Source organism: Lithobates pipiens, unplaced genomic scaffold, assembly GCF_037356315.1.
Source record: "Lithobates pipiens isolate NorthernLeopardFrog02 unplaced genomic scaffold, aLitPip1_a1.2 Scaffold_23, whole genome shotgun sequence".
Classification (NCBI taxonomy): Eukaryota; Metazoa; Chordata; class Amphibia; order Anura; family Ranidae; genus Lithobates; species Lithobates pipiens.
Genome location: NW_027507785.1, coordinates 108,631,231 through 108,649,440, shown reverse-complemented (window position 1 = coordinate 108,649,440; position 18,210 = coordinate 108,631,231). Strand labels below are relative to the sequence as shown.

At 44.3% G+C, this 18,210-nt stretch overlaps 1 protein-coding gene across 1 annotated transcript in view; it reads left to right on the top strand.

The window, feature by feature from the left end:
* Positions 1-18,210, top strand: part of ACAD9 (acyl-CoA dehydrogenase family member 9) — a 200,550-nt gene that overhangs the window by 74,811 nt on the left and 107,529 nt on the right. Inside the window, exon 4 of the mRNA XM_077452161.1 lies at positions 17,548-17,654. Within this exon, the coding sequence (XP_077308287.1) occupies positions 17,548-17,654 (107 nt within the window). The remainder of the gene's footprint in view (positions 1-17,547; positions 17,655-18,210) is intronic.

Here is an 18,210-nt window from a genome sequence, read left to right as displayed (position 1 = left end):
CTCCTTACAGCTGGTCCACACTTCACCGCCTAATAAGGTATGGTCACAGTGGTAATTATGTTGCATAGCTGTTCCATCTATGCGATGAGATTTTAACTGTTGGCATTCATCAACCTTACAGCTTTCGAAGGAGACGCTTTACAGGTTGTGAGTTTAGAGTAAACTTTACATTATGGCAATAGAATTATTGCTCTCACTCTAATGGTAACAGCGATACCTGTGGCACATTTTGTTTATATATACAGTGCCTTGCGAAAGTATTCGGCCCCCTTGAACTTTTCAACCTTTTGCCACATTTCAGGCTTCAAACATAAAGATATAAAATTTTAATTTTTTGTGAAGAATCACCAACAAGTGGGGCGTGCAAAATTATTCAGCCCCCTTGCGTTAATACTTTGTAGAGCCACCTTTTGCTGCGATTACAGCTGCAAGTCGCTTGGGGTATGTCTCTATCAGTTTTGCACATCGAGAGACTGAAATTCTTGCCCATTCTTCCTTGCAAAACAGTTCGAGCTCAGTGAGGTTGGATGGAGAGCGTTTGTGAACAGCAGTTTTCAGCTCTTTACACAGATTCTCGATTGGATTCAGGTCTGGAGTTTGACTTGGCCATTCTAACACCTGGATACGTTTATTTGTGAACCATTCCTTTGTAGATTTTGCTGTATGTTTGGGATCATTGTCTTGTTGGAAGATAAATCTCCGTCCCAGTTTCAGGTCTTTGGCAGACTCCAACAGGTTTTCATCCAGAATGGTCCTGTATTTGGCTGCATCCATCTTCCCCTCAATTTTAACCATCTTCCCTGTCCCTGCTGAAGAAAAGCAGGCCCAAACCATGATGCTGCCACCACCATGTTTGACAGTGGAGATGGTGTGTTGAGGGTGATGAGCTGTGTTGCTTTTACGCCAAACATATCGTTTTGCATTGTGGGCAAAAAGTTCGATTTTGGTTTCATCTGACCAGAGCACCTTCTTCCACATGTTTGGTATGTCTCCCAGGTGGCTTGTGGCAAACTTTAGACGAGACTTTTTATGGATATCTTTGAGAAATAACTTTCTTCTTGCCACTCTTCCATAAAGGCCAGATTTGTGCAGTGTATGACTGATTGTTGTCCTATGGACAGACTCTCCCACCTCAGCTGTAGTTCTCTGCAGTTCATCCAGAGTGATCATGGGCCTCTTGGCTGCATCTCTGATCAGTCTTCTCCTTGTCTGAGCTGAAAGTTTAGAGGGACGGCCAGGTCTTGGTAGATTTGCAGTGGTCTGATACTCCTTCCATTTCAAAATGATCACTTGCACAGTGCTCCTTGGGATGTTTAAAGCTTGGGAAATCTTTTTGTATCCAAATCCGGCTTTAAACTTCTCCACAACAGTATTACGGACCTGCCTGGTGTGTTCCTTGGTCTTCATGATGCTCTCTGCGCTTTCAACAGAGCCCTGAGACCATCACAGAGCAGGTGCATTTATACAGAGACTTGATTACACACAGGTGGATTCTATTTATCACCATCACTCATTTAGGACAACATTGGATCATTCAGAGATCCTCACTGAACTTCTGGAGTGAGTTTGCTGCACTGAAAGTAAAGGGGCCGAATAATTTTGCACGAACCACTTTTCAGTTTTTTATTTGCTAAAAAAGTTTAAAATATCCAATAGATTTCGTTCCACTTCACAATTGTGTCCCACTTGTTGGTGATTCTTCACAAAAAATTAAAATTTTATATCTTTATGTTTGAAGCCTAAAATGTGGCAAAAAGTTGAAAAGTTCAAGGGGACCGAATACTTTCGCAAGGCACTGTACATGTGCATGCTCTATGTTATCTGTTTGCATTGGGGTGTTTACAATAGCTGTCCAAAATACGAAGCCATTGACTCTGATTTAAAGCACCTGTGCAAGATAAAGGAAAACCTGCAAACCTACATACCCATGATCGTCTCACGGGGAGGCTGAACGGAGAGATGTCGTTGTAAACAGCATCTCACCGTTCTGGCTAGCAACTAGTGACGCTGATCTGTGCTCCATGTGATTGGAGCGGAGATCAGTGTTCACTAAATGAAAGCCCAGCCCCCAACAGTTAGTAACACACCCCTAGGAACACTTAACCCCTACACTGCTACCCACTGGTTAACCCCTTCACTACCAGTGCCATTTACACAGGAATCGCTGCATTTATATAGCAGTGATTGCCATAATGTCGCAGTCACAATAAAAATTGCTGATCGCCGCCATTACTAGTAAAAAAAATAAAATAAATAATAATAAAAATGCCATAAAACTATCCCCTATTTTGTAAACGCTATAACTTTTGCGCAAACCAATCAATCACTTATTACTATTTTTTTTTTTTTTTACCAAGAATATGTAGAATATGTATCAGCCTAAACTGAGGGGGAAAAAAGTTTTTTTTATATATTTTTGGGGGATATTTATTATAACAAAAAGTAAAAAATAATGCATTTTTTTTCAAAATTGTTGCTCTATTTTTGTTTATAGCGCAAAAAATAAAAACCGCAGGGGTGATCAAATGCCACCAAAAGAAAGCTCTATTTGTTGGGAAAAAAAGGATGTCAATTTTGTTTGGGAGCCACTTCGCATGACCGCGCAATTGCCAGTTAAAGCGACGCAGTGCCGAATGGCAAAAAGTGGTCTGATCTTTGACCAACAAAATGGTCCGGGGCTGAAGTGGTTAAAGCTGCCATTGGCATTCTCAAAGGGGATGTCGGCAATGACAGTCTACATACTTTTCTCATGACAGAGTCACTTTAATTTCTATAAATATACTTCTTGCAGCACAGGTAAAATAATATAAAACTTCATAAACCCAAAGGAAAAAATAACTAACATTACTGGTGCAAAAGAGCTGACACATTCAAATCCTTTAAAAGTTTGTTTTTCTATATTATTGTTACTCTTTCAAAAATATGAATAAAAACAAGATATTTTGCAATGGTTTAAAATTATTCTCTCAAATTTTACAATAAAGAATTTCTAACATATCCATAAATCACACAAGTTGTAGTGTATCTTTGACAGCAACAGGGTCTGCATTTCTCATATATAGTTTCTTCGGGACCATATCTTGGGATCCAAAAGGAGAGTTTAATCTGGCTGAATGGAAGCATAAATCGCCATATTGAAATTACATTCTAATACATATATCACTATTTACATATGTCTTCACCTACCAAAATTGCAACACTGCAAATGCAGGATGTGAGGAGGGGCAAAAGACACTCCTGATGTGGACACTGGGACAAGAAAGCCCAATAACAAAAAACAAATGCACTATATAAATATACAAGCAGGCATAGCCAACTAAAATATACATCATCCCAATTACCTATTCAATGCAGGGGACTTACAAAGAGGTGTATCCAGACTATGCTTGATTATAATACTTAAAGGGGCACCATTAATATATCCAGTCTCTGTGAAAACAATCACAGTTTTGCTCAAAAATTTGCATACCCTTGTAGAAATCTTCATGTTTTGGCATTGATATGAAAATATTTAATTTAAGGATAGTGGTCTTTTTAAGTTATGTATGTTATCACATGGTTCTTTGGCTCCTTTTTTAACTCATAATAACAGAAATCACCCAAATGGCCCTTATCAAAAGTTTACATGCCCTGGTCTGTTTGGCCTTGGAACAGATACACAAGGTGTCACACACAGTTTCAAATGGCAATTAAAGGTTAATTTCCCACATCTGTATGGCTTTTTAAATTGCAATTACTGTCTGTATATAAATAGTCGTTGAATTTGTTAGCTCTCACATGGATGCTCTGAGCAGACTAAATACTGAGCCATGTGGAGCAGAAAAGACTGTCAAAAGACCTGTGTAACAAGGTAATGAAACTTTTTATAATGATGGAAAAGGATATAAAAGATATCCAAAGCCTTGAAAATGCCAGTCAGTACTGATCAATCACTTATTAATAAGTGCAAAATTGGTGAATTTCTTGATAACAACCCAAGGTCAAGTAGATAAAGATTGCAACCACATCTGCCATCAGAATTGTTGTGCATATAAAGAAAAACCCACAGGTAACCTCACGAGAAATTCTGTCTGCTCTGGAAAAATACGCTGTGGTTGTTTCAAGGAGCACAATATGATGAGACTTGAACAAAAATGAGCGGCATGGTCGAGTTGCCAGAAAGAAGCCTTTACTGCGCCGATGCTACAAAAAAAGCCCAGTGGCAATATGCCTGACAACACTTTGACACGCCTCACAGCTTCTGGCACACCATAATCTGGAGTGATGAGCCCAAAATAGAGCTTTATGGTCAAAACCATAAGCGCTATGTTTGGAGACAGTAAACAGCGACAAGAATACCATCCCCACTATGAAACATGGTGGTGGCTCACTAATGTTTAGGGGTGATGTGAGCTCTAAAGGCATGGGAAAACAATGTTGCCAAAATGAATGCAGCATATTATAAGAAAATACTGGCAGACAATTTGCATTCTTCTGCAAGAAAGGTGAGCATGGAATGCTCTTGGACTTTCCAGCACGACAGTGACCCTAGGCACAAGGCAAAGTTGACCCTCCAGTGGTTACAACAGAAAAAGGTGAAGGTTCTGGAGTGACCATCACAATCTCCTGTCCTTAACCAATTGTCTACTGGGCACTTAAACCCCCTTCCTGCCCAGGCCAATTTTCAGCTTTCACCACTGTCGTTGTGTTTTTTAGAGCATTCTTTTGGTGGCATTTAATCACTTCTGGGTTTTTTATTTTTTTCTGAAAAAACAAAACAAAAAAAGACCATACATTTTCAAAACCCCCCCCCCCTCCCCCCCCAAAAAAAAACTGTTTTTAGATTTTGTTATAATATTTTGGAAACGGGTAATTATTTCTCCTTCATTGATGTGCGCTGATGGGGCTGCACTGATAGCACTGAAGGGCACTGGTAAGTGACACTGATGGGCATTGGTAGGTGACACTGCTAGGCAGCACTAATGAAGTACTGATGGCCATTTATTGGTGGCACTAAGTGGCACTGGTAGTTACTGAAAGGTGGTACTGGCGGGCACAGACGAGGTAGCAGCTCTGTGTGAGGGACCCTTGTCCCTCTGACAGAAGCCACTGACCAGCCATTTTTTCCCCTCACGCCATCAGTTTACATCACGTGATCAGCTGTCATTGGCTGACAACTGATCACGTGGTAAGGGGCGGGGATCCACAGTCTGGTAACCACTAGTTGCGCCCATCAATGACTCACAATGCAGAGTATATCCCTTTTGTGGTATCTTACAAGTGTGCTAACTAGCTTCCCTCTTCACATGGCCGCTCAATGCACGAGGTCCAAATTGGCTCCCTTTTATATGTCCTCTCCGGCCAAGGACGGCGTGGCCGCACTCAGATGTGCAGCCAATGACGTCCTAATCTGGCACGGACGCCACCCGCCATGCAGGTGCATTAGGCACATTGCTGCGCCATGCGGGAACACAGGAAGATTGAACTAGTCCCCATGTACAGGTCAGAAAGATTGCGGCTTGAGAGTAACGCACAAGTGCACACCACAAAGGAGAGGAGACAACCCCAAAACATCTTCCCCCAGTTTAACCCCGCAGACCTGCAAAGCAGTGGAGACAGACTACATGCGACATAAACCAAACAATACATTAACCAAATAAACAATACATAAACCAAATTAAACACAAATAAATATCGCAAACATGAAAGACATGGGGAACCACTGCGCCGAAAAATTGGCGTGGGGGCCCCCCCCCCAGGTCCATATCAGACCCTTATCCGAGCACGCTACCCGCTCGGCCAGGAAAGGGGATGGGGACGAGCGAGCGCCACGTGCCCTCAACATGGGGGGGGGGTGCTGGGACTGTGACATCATAATGGGCGGGGACATCATCCGGTGATGTCCCTATATAAGTCGCTGCGCGCCGCGTCCCTACCGTTGTGACCGGAGACCGCGAAGAGGCAACATCTCCAGAAGAGAACAACAGAAGGCAGCGGCGACAGAAGACCGGGCCACCACCTGTAAAAGAGCTAGAAGAAGGCGCGGTGGCCTGGCAAGAAGAACCGAAGACCCCGAATTGGGAAGAAGAGGGCGGCGGCGAAGAAGAAACCCAGGCTCCTCTGCTAGTGAAAGAGCTAGCAAAAGAGCAGATAGCGGAGGAGTCCGGCGAGAAGACCCCCACAGGTGAATGGGTAGGGGTACATCGTACCCCATACTCATTCACATAGGGTGGGGGGGCCGGGATCCGGGGGCCCCCTTATTAAAGGAGGCTCCCGGATTCCGATAAGCCCCCCGCAGACCCTGACAACCAACGGCCAGAGTCGGGAAGATGCCCTTGTCCTCATCAACATGGGGACAAGGTGATTTGGGGTGGGGGGGGGCACGCGGCCCCCCTTCCCCAAGGCACCCCCCCATGTTGAGGGCACGCGGCCTGGTACGGCTCAGGAGGAGGGGTGGCGCTCGCTCGTCCCCACCCCCTTTCCTGGCTGGCCGGGTAGCGTGCTCGGATAAGGGTCTGATATGGACCTGGGGGGGACCCCCACGCCTATTTTTCGGCATAGGGGTTCCCCTTTAAGCTGGCCCCGGCTACCTGGAGACGTGGCATTAGTGTAGCAGATCCCTGTTCATTGCTCAGGACCCTCATACTGAGGAACAAGGGGCGAGAGATCATAAAGTTCTCTCAAAAGATCAGGAAGAGGATGATTACTCCTCTTCTGAAGATCCTAATATGGAGGGATCGGCCTCACAGGAGAGACTGTTGGTACACTCCCTCAATAAATTGGTTTGCTCAACTTTTTTGCTGCCTGTAAAGCAGTCAATCGATGAACCCACCTCTGGTTTGGGATCACTAAAGCCTCCCCAATCCGTTGATACCTTTCCTATCCATTCATGGCTAAAAAAGCTTATGTTTTCTGAGTGGGAGCACCCAGATAAAGTTTTTTTTTTCTCCGAAAAAGTTTTCTATACTTTATCCTATGGAGGAGGAATTCAATAAGAAATGGGACATTCCAGCAATTGATGCTGCTATATCCTCTGTAAGCAAGAACCTGACTTGTCCTGTAGACAATGCGCAAATGTTGAAGGATCCAACAGATAAAAAGTTGGAATTTCTTTTAAAAAACATTATTTCTCTTGCAGGTTCAGGCATTCAGCTGGTATTAGCAGCAATTGGAGTATCTCAGTCCATAAAGGACCAGTTTGTAGAGGTACGCAAAATTATTCATGATCAGCAGGCCCAGCAGATGGCTGGCATATCAAAAGTACTGTGTTTCACAGTGGATGCTATGAAAGATTCTATTATTCAAGCCTTATGCTAGGGGCTTGTACATATGCGTAGCATCCTATGGTTGAAAAACTGGTCAGCGGAAGTGCCATGTAAAAAGCTCTTGGCCAGTTTCCCATTTCATGGTGAACGATTGTTTGGAGACGATCTGCATAAGTATAGCCAAAGAATTTCTAATGGGAAAAGTTCTCTTTTAACGGTAAATAAGACGTTTAAACATTTTTCCCTTAAACGAGCATCTGCCTCCAGGCAGTCACGACAGCCTCCACCAAAAGGTTCAATAGGAAGACCTCAAGGGCAGTCCCAGGGCCAAAAGAGGACTTGGGGCAGGAAACCCGGAAGCAAAATACTAAAGCCTCCTTATGAAAAGGAAGTCTCTTTCTGACTCTGGATCATCTCTGGTCTCAAAAAGTGATATCAGAGGTTCCCACAGAATAGCAAGGATCAGGGTTTTATTCAAACCTCTTCATGGTACCGAAACCAAACAGGTAAGACACATTTAAGATCTTAAGGATCTAAACTGGCACTTGAATATCCGTTCCTTTCGCATGGAGTCAATCCGATCCGTTGTCTGCATTTTACAAGGTGAAGAATTTTTGGCCTCAATCGACATCAAGGATGCCTATCTCCATGTGCCAGTTTTTCCCGCTCATCAGAAATTTCTGCGCTTCGAGGTAGAAAATCGTCATTTTCAGTTTGTGGCTCTGATTTTCGGTCTAGCCACTGCACCTCGAGCATTCACAAAGATCCTAGCGCCTCCTTTAGCCAGCTTAAGGGCTCAAGGTATAACAATTCTAGCCTACTTAGATGATCTGCTCTTAGTAGATCAGTCAGTTACCTGTCTAAACCAAAGTATAGTCTCAGCTGTGAGTTGCCTAGGATTCCTAGGCTGGATTCTCAACCTAGACAAATGTTCCTTAAAAGCATCAAGGAGATTGCAGTACTTGGGACTGATCATAGATACAGTTCAAAAGAAAGTATTCTTACCCCAGGGAAGGATCCGTTCCAAATAATTAACTGATTCGGCTTATCAAAATATAGAAATATCCTTCAATACTGCTCACTGTGCCCACAAATACTGCTCACTGTGCCCATAAATATAGCCTCACTGCGCCTATCGTCAATACAGACTCAAAATGGTGTGTGTCATGGAGCTGGGTCTGTGTTCGGCAGCGATGTTTCAAGGTGCCGCCCCCCCTAGACTGACTCGTGATAGGCGGAACACTGATTTAATCTATCACACGAGCCAGTCTAGGGGGGTGGGACCTTGCTACGGCACGGCTGAACACAGACCCGGTGTAATGGCATATTCCGCCATCCATTTTGCTACGGAAGTGACGTTCCGTTGTCGCCATCTTGCTACACCCCACACTCGTCCACAGTAAGGATACACTAACAAGGGGGAAAGCGGACATCTTGTTACACCCACCGGAGTTTTGCATTTTAGACCTATTTATAGGAGTTTATATAGTGAAATACAGTACTTAGAACTCCGTCTGACTTCTTAGATGTTGAATTTTAAAAGCAGTCAACTTCTGTCAAATTGGCAAACCTGTGAGATGAGCAGGGTTGCCGCTGCTTTTAAAATTCAAGATCTAAGTAGTCAGACGGAGTTGTAAAGTACTTCACTATATAATCTGACTTTACTGTTATAAATGCTTGTAAAATGCAAAACTCCAGTGGTTGTAACAAGGTGTCTGCTTTCCTCCTTCTTAGTGTATCCTTACTGTGGACGAGTGTGGGGTGTAGCAAGATGGCTATGGAACGTCGCTTCCGTAGCAAACTGCGATGGGTCGCCGAATAGGTCGTTACACCGACTCTGTAACACAGCGTGCATCTCCATGACACACAAGAGGAGGAGAGAGGGAGGGGAGTGCTGCAGCCTCCGCTCAATGCGGCCCCAGTTCAGTCCGGTCCTGCCGCTCTGTGTCCTCCAGCTGATAGCTTCTGGCAGAAGCGGTGCAGGCTTTTTTTTACAGGACATCAGAGTGGCGGGGGGAGGGTCATTGTATCCCACCTCCAGGCCGCTCTAATGTCCTGTAAAAAATCCTGCACCGCTTCTGTCAGAAGCGATCAGCCAGAAAGCTGTTAGCTTGGTCCAGGATACACGCTCAGTGAAGTTGGTCTGTGAATGCCACTCACCTTCAATGCTGCAGGCTCTGCCACATAAACACTAAAGGGGGAATCCCATGCAGTCCTCCGATGGTCTCCTTTTCTCCCCCCTCGCCCTGGCCACCGCCATAATGGTCCTATGTGCACACGCGCACTTTTACAGCCGGGTCGGCAGGGATGGAGGGGGCCTTGGTTGCGGTGGCGTGCCAGTGGGCATGTGCAAAGCAGCCATTTTTAAAAGCCCAAAGTGCCACAGCTCCTGTAAGCGGTGGGACACAGAGCTGTTGGCTTAGTAAGCATCCCAGTGGATCAGATCCTGGCAAACCTAAGACACCTAGTCGGCATCAGATTGTGCAGTTTATAGCTAATGTTTATATTATAAGACTATAGCACATCAGTGATGGACTTTACACTAGTACCTCTGCTTATCTCAGCTTAGGACTATGTCTCCCCATAAGAGCACTTCAGGGGCAGGTAAAAATCACGCCTTGATCTAAAGGAGGAGTCTCAAACTGGTGGCCCTCCAGCTGTTGCGAAACTACAAGTCCCATCATGCCTCTGCCTGTGGGAGTCATGCTTGTAACTTTCAGCCTTGCAATGCCTCATGGGACTTGTAGTTTCAAAACAGCTGGAGGGTTGCCAGTTTGAGACCCCTGATCTAAAGGTTCTATCCCCCTGAAAGACTGGAGGCATCTGCACAGCATAAGCCATTTCCCCTGGCAGGCTTGCAGCCTCTCCCAACATTGCAGCCCTGCACGGGTCTTTCAAAGCCCCTGTACACACGGTCGGAGATTTCCACAACCAAATCCGTCAGATTTTGTCCGTCGGATTGTGTCCGAAACTGTTGCATACACACGGTCAAACTAAGTTGTCGAAAAATCTGATTATTCAGAACGTGATGACGTAATTTCGTTACGATGGGACTACGTTCAGGCTAGTAGCCAATAGCTTTGATGTAGGAATTTGATCTGAGCATGCATGGCACTTGGTCCAATCAAAATTCTCTACACATGATCGGAGTATGTCCGATCAAACCAGTTGGTCGGGAAATATTTCCAACAAGTTGGAAAATTGGGTCCGACGGGTATTCCGACGGAATCAGTCCGATGCATACCACACACAGTCGGATTATCCGACAACACGGTCCAATAGGACACATTCCGACGGATTCTCCGACTGTGTGTACAAGGGCTTAGCCCTTGTACACACGGTCGGAGAATCTGTCGGAATGAGTCTTATCGGACCGTGTCGTCAGATAATCCGACTGTGTGTGGTATGCATCGGACTGATTCCGTCCGAATCTCCGTCGGACCAAATTTTCCAACATGTTGGAAATATTTCCCGACCAACTGGGCCGGACGGACCTAATCCGATCATGTGTAGAGCATTTTCATCGGACCAAGTGCCACGCATGCTCAGATCAAATTCCTACATCAAAGCTATTGGCTACTAGCCTGAATGTAGTCCCATCATAACGAAATTACGTCATCACGTTCTGAAAGATCGTATTTTTTGCCAACTTGGCCCGACCGTGTGTATGCAACAGTTCCGGACACAATCCGCCGGACTAAATCCGACGGGCAAAATCTGACGGATTTGGTTGGCATAATCTCCGATCGTGTGTACGTGAGCTAAGACTGATTGCATTGCAGTGTGTGTGTGTGGTGTACTTGAGAAGTTAAAACTTTAATCACAGCATCCTCTCAAGAGGGAAAAAGATTGGGATAATTCCCCTTTCCCTGCCCTAAATCCTCAATCAAGAGGATCTACAATCTGATGATAAAAGATCACCATCAGGAAACAGGTGCAATCTGACGAAGCGGAGGTATCCGAGGCCTCGCAGGCTCGGGAGTTGTAGTTGCAATCTTTTAAAGATTCAGTCTGCGTATAATTTACTCTAAGCCTAGACGGCCAGAGCCTCTGCCTCCTGTGTGGGTTTTTTTTCTTAAAATCCCCATAAAGCTTCTTTAAACCTGTCCGAGTCCATCATCACTACAAGGTGTGGGACCTCGAAAAAATCCTCATGCAGGTGCTTGCTTAAAAAATAGCCAAACGCACAACTGCTGAGATGCCTACGGCCACATCACCCTGAGATAGCCCGATCTCATCTGATCTCAGAAGCTAAGTAGGGGCAGGCCTGGTTAAAACCTGTATGGGAGATCATCTGGGAATACCAGGTGCTGTATGTGGTTCTGTGCACATTGTTGCTAGCACAAAATTAGTGCGGGAACACACGTCAAGCAGAGGACAAACTTTCTTTTTATCAGTTCATATTGCATGAATTACCTGAGTATGGGAATATATAAAATGCATGTGGCAGAACATGTAATATGTAACACATAGAGATAAATTTTTTTTGCTTTTTGTGGTGGACTTGCATAGTCACATAGTCGCATGAGAATGTGCTTAAAAATCGCATGAATGCCTAAAATCGCATAATTGTCTAAAAAAGCACACATACACACATGCATACCTGTTTGCGTAAGGATATGGAGTCGCACAAGAGTCCTTGTTTGCCTGGGGATACCTGCTTGCGCAGAAAGGCTTTTTGTTTTCACAGAAATGCCTAAATCACATAAGAATACTTGGGTACATAATGTTGCGGGGTCACACCAGGGTGTTTGACCTCTCTGAAGTCCTTAATTAACCAAGGATACTTGATCACCCAGAGAGGCTTGTTTTACAGAATTGCCTAAAAAAACACTTTGATATGCTTGATTGCATAAAGATGCTGGATCGCACAGTGGTGCTTGATTTAGCAAGAGTCCTTGATTACTCAAAGATACTTGGTCACGCGGAGAAGCAAATTTTTTTTTACAAAAGATGCTTAAATCGCATAAGGATGCTTGAGTGCATAAAGACGCTGGATCGCCCAAGGGTGCTTGATCACACGAGGATCCTTGCTCTCACAAAGGTACTTGTCTGCACAGTAGTGCTTATAATGCGCAGAATGTTTGGCCACATAAAATATGCTGAATCGCATAAGAATGTATGATTGCCTGAGGTTGTCACCTAGATTTGGCATAGTTGGTTGCATAGCGAGGCATGTTTGTTATGTTTTTTTTTTTTTTTCTCCTTTTGATTATACAGGATTCCACCCTTCAGGGGGAAGAATTCTGGGCATCAATAGACATCAAAGATGCTTATTTGCATGTTCCAATATTTCTCACTCACCAAAGTTTTCTAAGGTTTGTGGTGGATCAGCGCCACTTTCAATTTGTGTCCCTACCTTTTCGGTCTTGCTACAGCCCCTCGGGTGTTCACAAAGGTTCTAGCTCCACCCTTGGCAAATCTAAGGGCTCAGGGCATAACAGTGACAGCTTATCTGGACAATTTGCTACTCATAGAGCAATCCGTAGCATACCTAAGCCTCAATGTGCTCAGCACGGTAAGATACTTGAATACCTAGGTTGGGTTCTCAACCTAGAAAAATCTTCCTTGCAACCTCTAAGAAGGTTGCAATATTTGGGCATGATCATAGACCGCTCAAAGCAAGGTGTTTACCTGGATCAAAGGCCGAAGCTATAAAGGTTCTGGTCCAGCTAGTCATAGCAAAGATGAATCCCTCCATTCGGCTATGTATGAGACTACTTCGAGAGACTGGATAGCTCAGTCAGTAGAGCATCAGACTTTTAATCCGAGGGTCCAGGGTTCAGGTCCCTGTTCGGGAGGTGCCTTTCACCTACCTCTGAGGCCCTTGAGCTACCGATAGGGCAATCTTTAAGTCTTTCAAGGCCGTTCCTTATGCCCAGTTTCACTCAAGGCCTTTGCAAAGAAGCACCCTATCTGCATAGAACAGGAGGTTTCAGGCCTTGGATCTTCCAATGTGCCTATCCCCAGGGGTACGCTAGAGCCTCAATTGGTTACTGAACCAGAATCTTCTAAAGAGAAAAACCTTTGTTCCAGTTACTTGGAAACTCGTAACCACAGATGCCTCTGCTTCTACCCAGGGAAGATGGTCCATAGCCGAACAACTCCTGCCCATCAATATTCTGGAAATTTGGACAAATAGTTTTGCCCTCAGGGTCTGGACTCGCAGACTACAGGGTCATCCTGGTCAGATACAGTCCAATAATGCCATGGCTGTGGCTTATATCATTCATCGGGGAGGCACCAGGAGCCTGGATGCCCAAAAGGAAGTGAATCACACTTTTTTTCTCTGAGCAGAAAGGCATGTTCCTTGACTATCTGCGGTCTTTATTCCAGGGGTAGAAAATTGACAGGCAGATTTTCGAAGCTGCCAGCAGCTGTGTCCAGGAGAATGGTTCCTACACCCTGATATATTTCAGCCCATATGTCAAAATTGGGGTACCCCGAATGTAGATCTTTTTGCGTCCAGGTTCAACAAAAAACTGGAAAGCTTTGTATCAAGGACAAAGGATCTGCTAGCACAAGGATCAGTACACACTGATCTATGCCTTCCCTCTAATTCCACTTCCTTTGCGCCCCTTAGGAGGGTCAAAAGGGAAACAAAGTTAGTCATTCTGGTGGCTCCAACTTGGCCCAGGCAACCTTGGTATGCAGAGATCGTAAAGATGGAAGTGGGGAGGTCTTGGGTTCTTCCGCTGCGTCCAGATCTACTCTCACGAGGTCCAATATTCCATCCTACTTTACAAAATATAAATTTGAACGTTTTGCTGCTGAGACCCACATTCTAAAGGGCAGTGGACTCTCTGAATCAGTCCTTTCCACTCTGGTTAATGCTAGGAAGCCGGCCTCCAGTCTCATCTACAACAGAATATGGAATGCATATGTTTCATGGTTTGAACCCAGGGGATGGCACCCTAGAAAGTATGCCATTAGCAGGATTCATGCCTTTCTTCAATTAGGCATTGAAATGGGATTGGCTTTGATCACAATCATGGTCCAGATCTTGGCCTTATCAGTATTCTTTCCAAAGCCAATTGCCTCACATTCCCTGGTCCGGGTCTTTGTTCAGGGGGCACTTTTCTTGAATCCGCCAGTCAAACCTCCTGTGTGCCCATGGGATCTGAATTTGTTTTTTTCTGTTTTGCAAGAACAACCCCTTGAACCATTACACCATGCTTCTTTAATTCTTCTGACAAAAAAGCTGGTATTTTTTTTTTTTAGTCGTTCCTCGGCTAGAAGGGTATCAGAATTAGGGACTCTTTCTTGTAAAGAGCCATACTTGATTATTCACAAAGACAGGGTGGTGTTGTGTCCTCACCCGACTTTTCCTACCTAAGGTAGTGTCAGGATTCCATCTAAATCAAGATGTGGTCCTACTGTTCTTTTTTCCAGGTCCACGGAAGAGGAGTTGTTACTGACTGCTCTTACAACATTGAGAGAGTGTATCTATCTGCAGGCATACGCTCGGATATGAAAGTCTGATTGTCCATTTTTTCTGCCAGAAGGCCCCAGAAAGGGCCAGGCAGCATCAAAATCCACTATTTCTAGATGGATTCGGCAGGTTATTATTCAGGCCTATGGTATAAAAAAGAAGATTCCTCCTTTTCAGGTTAAAGCGCACTCAACTAGAGCAGTTAGTGCTTCATGGACAGTGCATCACCAGGCCTTCTTGGCTGGGATCTGCAAGGCTGCAACTTGGTCTTCAGTCCATACAGTCACTGGATTCTATCAGGTGGATGTAAGAGGGCATGAGGATGCTGCCTTCGGGTGCAGTGTGCTGCAGGCAGCAGTTTAGATCCTCTTGTCCATTGCCGGTCTTGTATTTTCTGATTTGTGTCTCCCTGCCCTCAATTTGACATTGCTTTAGGACAGGGATGCCCAACCTTTTAAAGAGCGAGGGCCACTTAAGCGACTTGGTAACCAGTCGCGGGCCGCAATGAGTAAAGCGGGCGGATGACAATTCCATGTCCACCCTGCATATGCAGAATGGACATGGACATGGCTAGCTCTACTCTATGGGCCTTCCAATCTGATCTGGCATGATGGAATGGGACAGATCTGACAGATCTTTTGGGACCATTGAACATTGACATTTATACATGTGTAAATGTCACTGGCAGGAAAGTGGTTAACACTAGGGGGCGATTAAGGGGTTAAATGTGTTCCCTAGGTGTGTTCTAACTGTAGGGGGATGGGCTTAATGGAACTTGACCGAGATCATGTTCCCGATCACTGGGAACAGTAGATCCCTGTCATGTCACCTGTGAGAACGGGGAATTGCCTTGTTTAGGCAGTTCCCCATTCTGCCTCTGTAAAAGGTGATAACGGGCCGCCGGCGGACCCATGGGCATGCTCCCACAGCGTGCAGCAGGCACGAACGCCTGCCCGCTCCACCATACAGCTATGGCAATTTGCGCAGGAGAGCCAAGTTGCCACTGTATAACAGCGGCTGGTCGGCAATCGGTTAAATTGCATGAATTAACTTAACCACTTCACGCCGGGAGGACGTCCTCGGCTTCGTGGTGGTATATCTGAATGATGCCTGCAGCTGCAGACATCATTCAGATATTGCCGTTTTCAGCCGGTGATTCCTTACACCATAAGAGTGATTGTAGCGCCTTATCCGCTGCTTGATCGTTCTTACGGGCGGTGGGAGGGGACTCCTGCCACCCTCCAGTGCTTTCGGATCTGCCGACCCCGGATGTCGACCATATAAATTTCCGGCGGACCAGATGGTCGCTGGAGTTTCTGATCGTTTGGAGGCTGGGTGCAATGTTACGACGTCACGCCCGGCCTCTGCAATAAAATATGGCGCCGCCTCGGCTGGGCGTTCGTGATCGTGTTTTTTTTTTATTATTTGATTTTAGGCTTCCCAGCTTAGAGGTGAGGAGATATGGGGTCTTATTGACCCCACATCTCACTGTAAAAAGAACAGATCATGCCATGTTCCTATTACAAGGGACGTTTACATTCTTGTAATAGGAATAAAAGTGATCACATTATTTATTTTTAATATATTTATATATTATAAGTGTCAAAGTAAAAAAATGTCAAATTAACAATAATAAAAAAAAAATGTAATGTGCCCCTGTCCCCGTGAGCTTGCACACAGAAGTGAACGCATACGTAAGTCCAGCCCACATATGAAAACGGTGTTCAAACCACACGTGAGGTATCACCGCGAACATTGGAGCAATTCTAGCCCTCTGTAACGCAAAACGTGTGTAACCAGTAAAAAAATTTAAAGCGTCGCCTATAAGGATTTTTAAGTACCAAAGTTTGGCGCCATTCCACGAGCGAGTGCAGTTTTGAAGTGTGACATGTTAGGTATCCATTTACTTGCTGTAACTTCATCTTTCACATTATGCAAAAAATTTGGCTAAGTTTAATTTTCTTTTTTTTTTAAATGTTCGAAATGTTGCAGCGCAAATACCGTGCGAGATAAAAAGTTGCAACAACTGCCATTGTATTCTCTAGGGTCGTTGCTAAAAAAACATATATAATGTTTGGGGGTTCTATTTAATTTTCTAGCAAAAAAATGATAAATTTTACATGTAGGAGAGAAATGTCAGAAATGGCCTGGGTGCGAAGTGGTTAATGAACAAAGCCTAATGGGTTTTACTAAAACTGGAGTATGCAAAATATAGTGCAGCTCTGCATAGAAACCAATCGGCTTCCAGGTTTTATTGTCAAAGTTTAATTTGACAAGCTGATATTCCCTTTTTTTTTTTTTTTTCTTTTTTAGAGTTTCCAAGCTTTATTGAGACGTTTTTAGAGGATACATTTGATCAGCACGTGTGAACATCTAACCCCAAGAATTCTCATTTAGCAGCATGAACAAACACAGAGCACAATTTAAGCATTTTTGCCGTTCTAATGTATAGTATATTCATGCTAGACCATTGCATCCCCAAACCATAAGAACAAACGGGAGACAACAACAAGCTGTAGTTAGATGCGGCCAGTCACCATGCACAGCTGCGTCAGATTTTGAATGCACCAGTTTTTGTAAATTGCCCCGAAGATGCTATAACAGATACAACTAATCATTTTTTATGTAGTTGTTACTCTTGGTTGTGATTTATGCTGCATCGTGTATTACATAATATGTAACATGCATAGATAGCTCACATTTGACTACAGACTTGGACAAACTTTGAAGTATATTCTGGCTGGGTTTTAAGTACATTAAAATATTGTAAAGGTACCTACATCTCCTGTGTATACAATTTTTTTCAGTACTAGATAGTTACATGTATGTGATTCTTAGTAATGATGACTAGTTTGAAATGTTTTCTTGCAGGAGGACTTGGGTTATCCAACACTATGTATGCCCGACTGGGAGAGATCACCTCACTGGATGGTGCAATTGCTGTGACTTTGGCTGCTCACCAGGCTATAGGACTAAAGGTACCGATTTCTGTATCATGGAATTCCCCACTCCACTGTGACATCTATAGATAGAAGAGCAGAAAACTTGTGGCAGTCACATGGGCAGACTTTGATTATTTTGATGAATGATAGGAGCTTGGAAATCCACCAGCAGCAGTGTTTTCTTTCTAATATTGATGAAAATCCCACTGACCTCTTGTTCACACACTGACTAGAAGAGATCACTTCATTGGACAGTGCAATACCTAAACAGCAGCTTCATCTAATTAGAGGGGACTGCAGCCTCTTATCACTTATTTTTGTCATGTGCAGGCTCCATTCAATCACATATGTTGCTGTTTTTTGTGGCCATTTTTAATGTTAAGGTATAGGAGCAGATGAGTACATTTCCAGTTAAGTAAATTTGTAGGTCACTGTCTGAATGCCCAAATTCCATCTGCTTTTTTGTGAGTAAATATTTAGTAAATGTTAGTAGAAGACACTATTAAACAAAATAAAGCCTCCAGTCAGGGGCCATAAAAGACCTACTTACTGCTAAGTAAGCTATAAGTGGTCAGATGGTGATATGACCGTT